The sequence below is a fragment of the Cavia porcellus genome, unplaced genomic scaffold (assembly GCF_034190915.1).
Source record: "Cavia porcellus strain 051 isolate PalLab524CR breed Dunkin Hartley unplaced genomic scaffold, mCavPor4.1 scaffold_20, whole genome shotgun sequence".
Classification (NCBI taxonomy): Eukaryota; Metazoa; Chordata; class Mammalia; order Rodentia; family Caviidae; genus Cavia; species Cavia porcellus.
Window position 1 is genome coordinate 6,486,938 of NW_026947503.1, and position 14,058 is coordinate 6,500,995.

At 39.6% G+C, this 14,058-nt stretch overlaps 1 protein-coding gene across 1 annotated transcript in view; it reads right to left on the minus strand.

Annotated features, from left to right (window-relative positions):
• Positions 1-2,777: 2,777 nt before the first annotated feature.
• The window catches only part of Cndp1 (carnosine dipeptidase 1), a 51,217-nt gene continuing 39,936 nt past the window's right edge, over positions 2,778-14,058 (minus strand). Inside the window, exons 8-12 of the mRNA XM_003466504.5 lie at positions 10,522-10,682; positions 9,371-9,535; positions 7,997-8,138; positions 4,992-5,139; positions 2,778-4,020 (exon numbers count right to left, since the gene is read on the minus strand). Coding sequence (XP_003466552.2) covers positions 3,951-4,020; positions 4,992-5,139; positions 7,997-8,138; positions 9,371-9,535; positions 10,522-10,682 — 686 coding nt within the window. The 3' untranslated portion in view covers positions 2,778-3,950. The remainder of the gene's footprint in view (positions 4,021-4,991; positions 5,140-7,996; positions 8,139-9,370; positions 9,536-10,521; positions 10,683-14,058) is intronic.

Below are 14,058 nucleotides of genomic sequence, written 5' to 3' on the forward strand. Positions count from 1 at the left end.
TAAATCTAGAACTAGGAAAATTTTCAGATGACCCTGATAAGGAGATTGATGTTTTTAGAGGACTTACTCAGACCTATAAACTAGATTGGAAAGATTTAATGTTAACACTTAAATCAAAGATTGACTTATAGTGACAGACAGGTAGCATTACAAGCTGCTATTGCATTTGGAGATAAATATCATATTGTTAATTTTAGAAAGCCAGAGGTCAACAGTCAGGGGAACTACCTTGGCACACAAGCAGTTCCCACCTAAGACCCAACCGACCTGATGACAGTACAGGGGATGAAAACAAGAGACATTTTCAGGTGTATGTTCTTGAAGGTCTAAGAAGGACAAAACCAAGCCTTCTAGTTATTTTACATTGTAAGCTATTTTTCAGAAGAAAGATGAAGACCCCTCCAACTTCTTAGATTGTTTATTAGAGGCACTAATAAAACATGTCCATAGATCCTGATTCAATAGGGCAGATTTTGCTAAAAGACATGTCTATTACCCTGTCAAATCCAGATATTAGAAAACAGTTACAAAACATAGCTTGGCTCCAGATATTCCACTGGATACTTTGGTAAAAATTGCCTCCTTAGTATTCCATAATCAGGACTGGGAGAAGGCTAAAGAAAGAAATCAAAGAGACCAAAAAGTGGCTGCCTTTGTTGTAGCCTTTAAAAACACAGACCTTAAGTCTGATTCTCAGGGCTCCAAGAAGAACTCAAAGTCTACACCAACCTGCTATTGCTGTGACAAGCCAGGCCACTTTAAGAGGGACTGCTTTAAGAGGCCCCCCCCCCACCCCCCAGCCATACCTAACTTCAAATGTAACCCCTGGAAGTCGACTGCTCTCTGAGGCCAAGGCCCCAGAGTTCAGATCCATCCTATCAGTTGGTCCAGCAAGACTAAAGGGCTTTGGGGCACTTGTCCCCTTCCATCTGGCCAGACTGTCATCTCTACCTATCATCTCCTTGGAAAAGCCTGAGTAATCATGACAAGAGGTAAAAACCAACCTATTGCTGGACATTGGCACATCTCTGTGTCCTTTTCAACTCTGTTCTTCCTTCCAGGCATTGTAGCTCAGTAAACGCACCAAAATATATGTTGCTTAGACTGTAATTGGGATAACTTTCTCTTCATTGATTACTTTCAGTTATGCCTAAAAGCCTGACTCCAATTCTGGAGAGATTTTATCATATTTAAATGCTGAAATATATATCCATGTTGCCAACTAATCAAAACGATTACTGGTTTTTATAAATGAGACTGGTTTTACAAATACAGTACATATTGTTTTTCATGTATAAAAACTTAAGAGAGTTTTTCATTTGTGAAAATAATGTATTAATCTGATTGTGATGCATTATCAAAAATTTAGGGATAATTATAACTAAAGCTAGAGGAATTTATGACAAAATGTCAGACTCTATCAATAAAAGGACCTAAGAGCCAGTAGGTTACAATTCCTGTAATTTAGAAATAGTTTCTAAACTTACTGTTAGCTCTAATGCTCATGCTTTAATTATACATGCCTTTGTATACATACTTTGATTATACATGCTTTGATTAAGGTTGTTGCCTAAAAGGTGTCAGACCCCAAAGCATTTCATGGAGATGACACCAATAATAAATATGCTAAATTCCTTTTACTAGAATCCATCAGATCTTGTCCAGAAAAAAAGTTCTATGACATATGTTGAGGCCTTAACTAACTGTACTCAGCAGGCCTTAAGTGATACCGTAGCTGGTCTCTCTCTCCTAAACAAAAGAAAAAATTAATGAGACAGGGCATCCTCCAAAATAAGATGGCATTAGACGGTCTAACAGCAGCACAGGAGGTACTTAAGCAACTGTAAAAACTAAAAACTAATCAGCATTCCTGATTCTTCTGCTAATATCTTAATAACTGCTCGAGATGTCAGATGACAAATCAATCAGTGACATGTCAAACTCGATAAAATTCCCTGGACCTTACCCTTATCTTCCATATGATGGAAATCTTTCGCACCTGTCCTCATAATTATCCTAATAATTCTATTAGTTAGCCCATGCATACTTGTTTCTTTGTCTTTGTCTCCCCTAGACTTACCCAAGATAAAAATGCCTGGTATCAACTGAGGACCTTTAGATACAACCTCCGCAGAGTATCCTGGCTATCATTTAACTACTACAGCCCACTTCGGCCTGAAGAAGCCAGACATTGCACATTATCCATTCATGGCAGTTCAAATTACTTCAAAGGAGGGAATGTTATAGGCAGCTGATTAGTCAAATATTTTAAGCAGTCAGGCAGAGAACCAAATGACTTGTGACCTTAGAGGAGACAAACACCTCCTGCTGTGAGCCAGATGTCAAAACAAAAGACAAAACAAATGCAACCACTCTCCAAATACTGATATTCTAAGTAGTTCTCTATCAGCCAGGAGTCACCATCCCAATGTCCTATAGGAAGAGTCACTGATCTTTAACCATGCCCACTTATTCCGTGATTCACTTCCCCATTGGTTCCCAATTTAATCAATTTTACCTGAGCAATTAATCTTACTGGGTAACGATGGTTCTGTCCCACCTTGTGCCCACCTTGTATGTTTTCCCCATCTTGGACCTATCTTACTCGTGGTTTTGATCCATAAAAGTCCCTAGAAAAAACAATTTTTGGCAACCCACTTGGGATGCCTTCTGTTCCTCAGAAGCTTTCTTTCTCTCAGTAAATATTCTGCTCTTAAGATAAAATAAAAAGTACATTTCACGAACCAACAGAGAAAGTTTTAAAACTTGAAGGCAAATGTGTTATGCTTTGTTTTTATTTGGAATCATAAAAGAAACATTTTAATAAATGCTTAATTTTTTTCCATTAATGTGATTTAAATAAGAGTTTACATAGAGATTGAACTGTTTTATTTACATACTTTCAACTATAGAAAAACGATTCTGTGTGTGTGTGTGTGTGTGTGTGTGTGTTTACACCATCACACCCAATCAAGCCAAACAAGATGGTTACCTAAAATGATTAATGAGTGCAGCATTAGCTGATGGCTTTAAATTTAGAGTGTGTTACTGATGTCAGGCTTGATTAGTCCTCTAACTAAAATTGATGCTATTAAAAGCTTTGAGTAGTTTAGATGTAGTCATTAAGTAAAATTCCAATGAGAGAAATTCTATAAACATTGATTCTTTGTTGGATTTCCTTGTGCAGAAGGGAAAGGCAGGGAGAGGACAGGAGAGAGGTGGGGAGAAGGACAGAGACCCTTTACTGATGAAATGGGAGGAACAGGAAGCAGGGAAACTGATCAGGTAGCATCAGTCATGGCAAAGGTAAGAAGCTTGGAATAAAAATAAAATCTCATCTTTATACAAAGAATCCCAACTGGTTAAGGGTATGGATTATGGATATAGATTATTTTAGCTTCAGAACTTTTCAAGAAGCAAGAATAATAAATGAAAGAAAGGTAGAAGGTTAATATAACCCCGTGCCTTAGTAACTCGTTTATAAATAGTCAATGTGGAGACCAACATTTTTATTAACAAGATACAAGGAAAGCATAGCAAAAGTAAAGGTGATGTAATTCACTGGATGAAATGATTTTGTATCATTTCAGGAACTAGAACAAAAACCAGAAGAGTTATAATCATGAAATTGCAAGGTGAAGGGCCACCTCTGTGAACTTAAGACTAGACTGAATTCAATCCTGAGATTACTGCACAAGATTCAAGGAATCACACAGAAGGTAGCTATGACTTTAGGAAAGTGAGCAGTAGAGGATGTTCAATCATTTCCAATGTTTGTGCCTTTAAAATGTTTTATTATTGGTCCAAATGTCCCAAGACATTTTAAATGAGATGAAAACATTCTTTAGTTGAGCAACGTTCTCTGAATATTTCGATGCCATCTGTCTGAGGGCACGGTGAAACGGAATCTGTCAGTGGGTTGTATCAGTCTGAAAGGTTCCTGTTATTTGTCACGAGTGCAGGTTAGCTATCTCCAAGAAAAAGGCAGCAAATAATTTGGACCCCTCTATGTAGTTCAACCTAACAAGGGAAAACAAACAAAAACTTTGTTACAATTTTCAAATGAAAATGGAAAGGTCTACCATATAGATAAGAAGAGCTGATCTTATAAATTCAATCTACAGTACGTAACACACTTCTGAGATCCCAGGATAAAAGGCACTTGGTAAATTCCGTGGGGGAAATAGCATTATTATTAAGATAGGAGGAATTAAGAGGTGGAGGGATGGGAAAAGGAGGAGGAGGTAAGAAAATTAAGATATGCTCTGTACATGTGCCAACTCCTCATAATGAATGTAGCTATTATGTGCCGCAGAAGTGCTAATAAACATCTGAAAAGAAAAAAGATAGTAATGTGTCCTGTATTCAAACTCCAAAAAGACCATTTTCTTTGGTTTTATATCATTGACATGACAGATATCAGAGTCAAACTCATGCTTTATCACTGCTCTGTGAGGCTTAATATTTGTATAACCTGCCAGTAATGTGTGTATCAAACATAACTAAATGTCCCTTGTGGTAGACAGAATGTCATGTCTCCTAATATTCATACATGCAAGTCACTCCCAAAGAGACTATTTGGAAGTAAGGCCTTTGAGACAACTATAAAGTTAAATAAAATCAGAAGAGTGAGCTTGGTTCCGTAGACCTGATGTCCTTACAGGGGAGGAAGAATCACCAGCTGATTTCTGGCTGACATGCGTCTCACACCCCTCTCCACTTCCTCCACCTTGCCATGTAGGACACTGGGAGAAGGTGGCAATCTAAGAGACAGAAAGAGAGCCCTCTCCAGGGACCAAGTCAGCGAGCACCTTGACCTGGGACTTCCTAGTCTGCACCACTATGAGAAAATAAATCTCTGCTGCTTAAACCAAACGTTCTGGTATGCAGTCTGGCATTCGGTATGCTGGTATGCCAGAAGAGGACCTGAACCTGACTACATGGAACCTCAGGCCTGTGAAGGGAGGCCCAGCGGCACAAGATGTGCTGACCTATTGATCTTCTCATTCTGAGAGTGCTCTCCATCATCAACAGCCCCCAGTGGAAGCATCATCACACTCTTTTGGATAATGTCTTGGAATATTTTGGCGATAGGAATACTTGATCCATCTTGGATCATATCAGGTTCTGTTCCAAACACTGAAACAAAAAGCAAAGAGATTATTGGAATAAATATTGACAAGACTAACTCCTACTGATCTCAAATGGTGTGTTTGCTTTCTCTCTCTTTTTTTTCCCATTAGGTTTAGTGCCTGCAGTAAGATTCTTTATATTATGTAATTTATATTTAGAAATGAAAATACAGTTGGGAACAAACCAATAGATGTCTTCTTTATAACTACCTATGTTTAAAATTTCTTAAGAGTTTTTATTTTTTGAATTCAGAGTTACAAATATAGAACAGATATCATTCCCATATATCCCAGACTCCACTTTCCAAGGCATTAACATATGTAACTATTGTACAATGATCAAGAATTGGTACATGTTATTAACTACTTGCCACAGTTTATTAGACTTTAACTCATCCTTTTTCTATTTCAGAATCCATTTTGGAATCCCTTGCTGCATATTATTATTGTTTCTCAGTCTTTTCTAGCTTTTGCTTTTGTTTTTTGAAACAGGGTCTCACTGTGTAGTTCAGGCTGGCCTTTGAACTGACAGTGCAGCCCAGATTATCCTCAAACACATGGCAATTGTCCTGCCTCAACATCCTGGATACTGGGATGACAGGCGTGTGCCACTTCACCCAGTTTTACAGTCTTCTAATCTGGAAGATTTGCTCAGTATTTTCTTGTCTTTCTTGACCTTTGGTTTCTTAAAAAGTACTGGTTGATTGTTTTGTAAAATTTTCCTCAATTTGGTCTGATGTTTTCTCATGATTGAAAGAGGCTATGCACTTTTGGGAAGACACAAAACTATATGCCTATTTTCATTTTCATTGTGAATTAAATACTATGGAAGTATTGCATTTTGCTGAAAACAAATAGCTGTCCTCACTGTCCCTCGAACAGCACAATGTGTCTTCTACCTCTGAAAGCATGCCATGAAATAGTTCTAACTACTGTCCTGCATTCTAATGGAGACACAGATGCACTCAAACCTTCTAGGTCAGAGAACAAGTGATGGTGTGGAAATGAAAAAACAAAATAATAAAAGAAAACATAGCATCTCTTCTTTATTCACAAGGCAAGATATAAATGTGAACAAAGGTGATAGAGTTTGTTAGCTACACTAGTGTACACACGGTACAGTAAAAAAATGTCCTCCGCATTCTGTCTTTTAATAGCTATTATCCTTGACATTTCAAACACACATCTCACTTTAGTCGGTATTACATCTGCTTTCCTAACTCTTTTCCCTCTTCTCTTCACTCTCAAATTTTACTGGTGAAAAATCTGCTAAAATTTAGGGTAACAGAAACAATGGATGTAGAGAAATCTAACTCAGCCTTGGACTTCTCTAATTTTTCGTATCTTTGTCCGTAAGGAGATAACCCCACTGGAGACAGTCTGCCCTTCCGGTTCTCGCTCAGCCCTTATTAGCAGGGTAGCTACAGACCCTATCTGTAACATAAGGCTGAAGGGATATGTAAACACGTGCCAGTGGCTTCCCATCTAGCTTTTGGGGATACTGCAACACTCTGGGCTTGGGGGAGCCCTCAGTTTGCTATCGTTGGCAGGGTATCTATCCTGCAACAGAAGCCATAGAGACTGAATAGTCCCTATTTCTGCTCTGACAGCTAGTGCCCACACACATGCCCTCTGCCAAGCACATCACCTGTCCAGTCCAGGATTTTTAAATCATAGAATTAAAGTAGGAGCCACTGAACAAATTCCAAACAAAATCATACTGCCTTTGGGGAACCACTGTGACTTTATGAAAAGATCATTGGTTGTAGAGTTGGACAGCTGGCATTGGGCTTCTAGCGTGTTCTATGATCTTTTATAGTGAGCTCATCTCTAGGAAGCCCTTCTGTGGAAATATCACATGGTGACCTGGGCTGTGTCCCTGCAGGGCAGTTTGTTGTATGCATCAGCCAGGCAGTACAACTTTAGGTTTGGGAAGAAGTAGGCCAGTCCCATAGTACAAATTAAACACTCAACTCCATGTGATGATGGGTCCATGGTTAAAAATTCTCAGAGGTGACTTTGTGTTCATCCAAAGCACAGGTAAAGATGGTGAAGCTACATCTGTGTGTGTGCAGCAGGCGCACACGCGTGTGCACACACACACACACAGCTGTTTTTGTAGTAGGTCTCATTTTCAATTCCCCGCCTTATGCTGGCCCAAGGCCGTTACAGCACAGCCTCTTTATAACAAGGACAGCGGATTTCTGCTGGGCAGCCAGTGTCCCACTTGCTCACCCCACTAGACTGGCTTCTCCATTTCTAGCACTAAAGGATTTCCCTTGTAAAATGATGTTTTGGTCTGCTCACCAACATTTCCTTGAGTTTTACATCAGGAGGTTTTGATGTTTTTCTAGTTCCTCAATTTCCCCCAAATTCAGGTCTCTGGACTAGAATTTGTGCTCTGGCTTTGTCACTTAATACCTGAGTGATTTTCATCAAATGACTACATATCCTTAAACCCTTAATTTCCTGCTCTGTAAAAGAGAAGAGATTTTTGGGAGGATTACATAATATAGGGAGCAAAAATAATCTTTTACATAGTGAGTACACTCAATAATATACCTTAGATAAAGAGAAGAGTTGATATTTGAATTTTAAAAGTGTCTGATCTGATGAGCTAGGCATATCTGCACACACCTATAGTCCCAGTACTCTGGGAGGCTGAGGCAGGAAGATTGTAAATTCAAGCCTAATCCACTTGCAAGACCCTGTTTAAAAATTAAAAAGAGAGAAGGCTTGCTGTGCGGGGCTTAGGTTCAGTCCTCAGCACTGCAAAAGAAGAAGGAGAGGTAGAGGGCTGTCTGCTGATGCACCCATTGGTCCCACACGGTAAACCGGACCATGAAAATACCCTAAGGTCCTACCTGTTCTGATGGCTTTTTTTGCTGCAAGATACTGAGTATCATTAATATTTGTAATCCATGGCTGAATTCCTACTACCATAGAAACAGTCATCTTATTGGAACTATTTCTTTGGGAGAATACATCTTCAAGATGCTGCTTTACCTACAAGACAACATTTTTGACAATAAGAGATTGCAGTTTATTCTCCCAAGCAGTGTTTCATCAAGAACTCAAACAAAGTATTTACTTCAAAAAATTGGAATGCTGTGACTTTCCCTTCATTTCACCAGAGGGCCTGATACAGTGAGTGGGATTTTTAGCACTAAGAACAGAGGCCCTGGGCTGCACCCCGTGGGGAACACTTGCTGTTGCTCCTCCTCTCCCTGTGACCTGCAATCCCCAATCCTGTCCCCACTCCAGCCGTATAACAGTGTCTGCTAAATACTGTGTTACAGTAATGTTTCCCAAAAATTGTGAGATGTAACACAATATCTCAATTAGAAAGTTCTGATTTTGGATTTATTAATACCCCAATGAATACTTTGGGAACATTAAGCATTTGGGACATTTCAAAAAAAAACCAGGAGCCTTCTCAAGCCCATCTGTGAAGATACTTTAACATCTCTCTCTTCTCCAGTCCCTTGCCAGTGGCTGCTGTAGAAATCCTCCTAGGAAATCTTTGAAATATTTCTTCCTTTTATTCCTTAGCAAATATTTATTAACACCTGTCATGTGTCAGAGACTTCTAGGTGCAAGGGAGACAGCTGTGAAGAAGGGCAAAAAAAAGGCCCTGCCCTCCTGGAAGGCATATGTTGTGAGAGAAAGGGACACTACACGCAGAAGGAGAAAAGGAAGGGCGGGGGAGGCTTCTTTAGAATGCAGTTAGTGCCAACGAGATCAGAGAACAGGATAATGAGAATTCCTTAACTCATTTATCCAAGAAACTACCTTCTGTTACACTAGCTTGAGGTGAACTGATGCTGAGTTGATAATTTAGACACAGGATTACACACGATTAAAATGGTTTTCAAAGTGTTGATTTCAGACATCATGAAAAACAAGTAACTGTACCTAAGATTTTGTGGCTCCCTCCAAGAATAGGCAGGTACCTATTCTAGCTATACATAAAAACCATTTCACCTTTATTGTTACTAATTTTTTAAAAAATTTCCCATCACTACAGCTACAAATAATTATATATCTAACTATAGTAACTGCATGTAGTTGAGGAAAAGGTTTTCCCTGAGCAAGACTGGCAGGGGCTTCTTCACATTTGTTCCAGTTCTTTTGTGTTGAGCATAAAAGGTTACTTCAGTGATAACTGAGTTGCTTGCCATACCATGATGTGAGAGACTCGCAATTGGTGCTGCTGAGTGACACTGAGCAGTTGTTACCTGTCCTTCCACCACAGATACATTCATGTGAGGGACTAGACGAATCGAAAATTTCCCTGCAACCCGGCCAGGTATGACTGTTTTAATTCCAGGCTCATCAAATGCACCTTCAATTCCATGGATAGAAAGAGATGGGTACCTCCATAGGTGCATTAGAATTTCCTCCTAAATAAAAACAAAATCATCCAAAGAAGATCTAGTTAATACACAGCTGAATTAGATCACTTATATCTCTAGCATCTATGCACCTCAAAGTCACTCATGACACGCAAATAAGCACCTAACTTAGAGGTGCCTGCACTGTCACTACGGGGTGGACCATTTCCTCAGAGCACACACTTGTCTCCTTATGTGGCCTTTTCTGCCCAGACCTCTCTGCCCACTTCCCTTTTGCCCAGGTATTAATAGTTTGACATTAATAGACTGAAAATTTTGACTTCAGTTATAAATTTCTATCCATGATCATTTCAACAATGACTTGTGCACCATATTTTTCTTGTTCAGAAGATCTCAAAGAACTTGCCACGTTTTATCCAGTTTCTTCTTGTAGCCATCATAGACTTACTCTGAGAAAAGAAATACACTTTAAAACAATGAATCCTGCCTCTTCTTTTTAACATGATTTTGGATTCTTTTTATAGTCCCCCCAGAAGTCATCCATAGCTACCAAGTATGTGAGCAGGCAAGTATTTTTAAAAGGAAACAAACAAACAAACAAACAAAAGGTTAAAATTTCCGGTAATAAATGCTTTGGGTTCTGAATTTCCTTAGTACACACAGGAAACCATCTGGTAACTTAATAGGTTTGCCTCTGAGGCTCTTGGCACACCCTGGAAAATTGAACAGTAAGTGCTCTTGGAGCTGAAACACTTTCAAACTTTCCCAAATCTTCAATAGTCAAACTTTGCTTTTTGGCGGCAGGCTGGCATGGGATGTAAATTAATAACCTGGCTTGGAAAAGCATGGCTCTGACATTACTGGACCCTAGAAACAGATCTAGACTAGAAACGTGGTATGAAAATTAAAATCTGCCTAATGTTTTCTCTTGTTTCTAAAATGCATGGGTTAGCATCACCTGGTGCTCATTAGTCATTAGGAAAATGTGATTTGTTATCCTTCCTTTCAGACTAGCCATTAGTTTATGGCCATACCTTTGTATCAAACAGAAATTTCTCAACCTGATTGCTGTTCCGATACTGCTCAAGGTCTAGATCAATAGCTTCATACATTGTTTTTTCCTCCTCAGTAATAGGAGCCACTTGGTCATAGATTCCGGGTATCAATATGTGACCTGATGAATCCACCAGGCTACCTAAAAAAATGCACACAGAAAACAAAACAAGATAGAAATTACAAGCATGCTGAGGCTGTGGCCCTGGACCAGGACCAAGTGATGGCTCTTCTGGATACAACGGGCCTCATGACTACTGGTGGTTTCCCTGGCCACAGCCATTGGCCACAACTCCACCCAAGAGATGTTTATCAGGGGAAGGAGCTGTTTGACAGGTGGACTTATCCTGAATCAGACACCCTGCAAATCAGACACCCAGGCCTGGTGACATACAGGCCTTGAAACACAGTGAATCTACAATAAACTTTATCAAATGTGATAACCTTCATAATGTTCATGTTCTGAACTCTACCTTTTTTTATAAAGCTCTTTTTTTCATTTTATCCTAAATTAGAAAGTATTGATCTAATTACAAAACACTTAAAATATATAGGTATACACACAGGAGAAACACAAGATTTCCATCACTTCTCTATCTCCTTTATATTCTCCTCTTAATAATATAGTTCTCAGCTTTTAATCAGAGGTATATCCTTAAGGTGTAACCTACCATGATTCCAGAGTCTTTTGTAGTGTGTGAATATGTATAGTAGTCTTCTCTTTATGAAAGTGTTTTAGAATCAGAGTGGAGAAAAACATCAACAAATATCTATAAAGAAGCTGATGCTGAGGTTTAGTAAACACATTTATCAAAGATAAATAGAACTGGAAAGGAGTTGATAAAAATGATACAAAATCAAGTCAGAAAATGAATTCTCAATCCACCTAAGTACACTTTATTCAAGTAAAAACCCTTCATAAATAGTGTACCATAGTGTTAGTACGATTAGAATTTGACACTGTCAGAGAAGGAACATTACTGTGAAACACTCTAAGATCTTTGGATTAATGTCAACAACTACCAAGCAAGTCTTGAAGATGCTAGGCACTGACTCATAATGGCCAGTTACTGCATGCCTACTCTTTCCTAGGTGCTCGGTGAATGCTGGGATGTGAAGACACACCAGCTGACCCCTCCTTCCACAGTGAGGAAACCATCTCTGAACACAAGGTAACAAGTTTGATACCATGTGAGCAGATCAATAGGTTCCTTGACTCTAATTCACAAAATACCCTAACAAAATCCACAGGGATTGTGGGAGTGTGATATGTAACAGGCTTCCCAGCACTTTGAGAATAGTCGTGAACAATCTAAGTTTAAGGCTTGAATTGTGTCAAGGCAGCAGAGTGTGGAGAGAAGAAGGTACCCCTGTTCTGTTTCTGGGCCAGCTCTTCCTTCAGTCCCTCGAATGTTCCCACAGTGGTTCCTCCAGACTTTCTATTCCTTCTGTGACCACATTAAAGGAACAGTAGTGTAGGCCATGGTGCTCTTAGTGTGAGTTACAGAATTCCTTGAACTGTATTGTGATTTATTAAATAAATGATTTAAGCCCATCAGATACAAGCATAAATTGATACAAAAGGACTAGAACTATCATCAATTTTCTTCTCTCATTTTCACTGGAATCATAAAAACACTACTAATAATGTAATCACTGAATCTTTCCCTAAACTCCCACCAGCAGTCTCCTGTGTAAAGACCGAGCTACAAAAATGTGTAAGACACACAAGCCCTGCTCACAATGCAACCAGAATGTGCAATATCAAGGAGTGTGTGGAGGTCAGGGAGAAGAGCCCTGAAGAAGAGTCACCAGTGATTGGAGAGAAGTATCAAGTGCAGGAGCACAGAGGAGCCATGGGAAGCCAGTGAGACCACGTAGATCTACAATGGCGCCTAGTGGACCAAGTGAACACAATGGCACCATCTTTGTGGTCAAAATTTTTGTACAACTTGGCAAGACTTTAGGGTATTTTCGACAATTAGATTAGAGTACTACAAATGCCAAAGGAAAGGTGCCTCCAGGGTTAGGGTGCTTCTGTTCATTTTATGAACCAGAACAGTACTCTGCCATGTTAGTTGGTGTGGCTGTATGTTGCCAGTGGTGAGGATGGCGGTGACCAGACATCCTTGGCAAATTAGTCTAGGATTTGAGCAGAACAGCCTTTCCCAGCACCCACTCACTGCCTGTGACCTGCAAACATCCCAGGCCTCAGTTCTCAGCCTCATTTTAAGAGTCCATACCCTCCCATTCTGCTCCCCTTCCACTTAAAATCATGCTCCTCAGAGCATGATGCAAATTTTGCAGCCACCTCCACCATCCTGAGTAATGAATGGGAGGCAGACTGCTGCCTTGAAGATGCTCGTGGGAAGTATAATTCTGATTCCCAGGTGTGCCTTGGGCTTTTAACATTTTCAAGAACACTAGGTAGTACTTACTTATAAAAATGCCCCTGGATCAACCATCTTTCCTGCATAGTGGCTTTTAGGAAATTCAGAGTCAAAAGTCTGCAAAAGGGAAACTCAAAAGGCAAGAGATCTACTTGTGAACATGAATATTACTATCCCTCTCCCATATCCTGCCTTTCCCACTGAGTGTTAAGCCTCCTCAGAGACAGGGGACTTTTGTGATTTTGCTTTGTGCCCCCATGGAGTTCACTCTTTGCTTTTGGTAGTTTATGTTCAATGAGCATTTGTTGCTTTTAGTAATCATGGCTCTCATCAGGATCATGGGCACCCTGAAGATCAGAGGCTAGGAGACCTGGATTCTTGGCCTGATGAATCCATACTACGTGCTGGCCAGCAGAAGAGGATAGCATAGCCAGCTCCCCCCTTGACACTGTGATCAGCAGTGGCCCTGAGAGAGACATAAGGGTCAACATGCTGCCAGAGATCTGTACCTCAGCCCAGCATGTCAGCAAGCAAAATTCCTGCTTGTCTAATTGGCCCTAAGATTCAACCCTATGTCCCTCTGATTTAGTACAAAGCGTGAAAACCACAGAGAACACAATCCAGAAATTACTTTGTCATGGTCTATTTGATTTGTATCAAAAACTAAAAGCATAAAAAAAAACCACGTGTTTTTAATTCCATTCACCATCCAATCTAAATTTTCCTTAGAAAAACAATATGCATGTGTGAAGCTAAATGAAATATTCTATGCTGGACTAAAGTCACATGGTCTGAATGTTATGTGGCCATGATTCTGGAGGAGCAACTTAAAATATATTACTAAAGACTTGATGATGCAGTTTCTGGGAAACAGAAAATTCATTCTAGTAAAATAGAAAATCAAGCATGCCACCTGCCCAAAATTAGGTTGCATGCATCTGAATTCTTCTGTGGACTATTTTAAACTCTTTCAAGGAAAATACCATGTTGTACTCGGTCTGAAATTGTCAAGTATGGGATTTACTCACCAAAAGTTATATTTTAGGAAAACTAGGCCATAGAATATTAGTAGGGAGACAGATGAATGACAGAAATACAGGTTTATTTCACTATTCAATTTGAGGAATA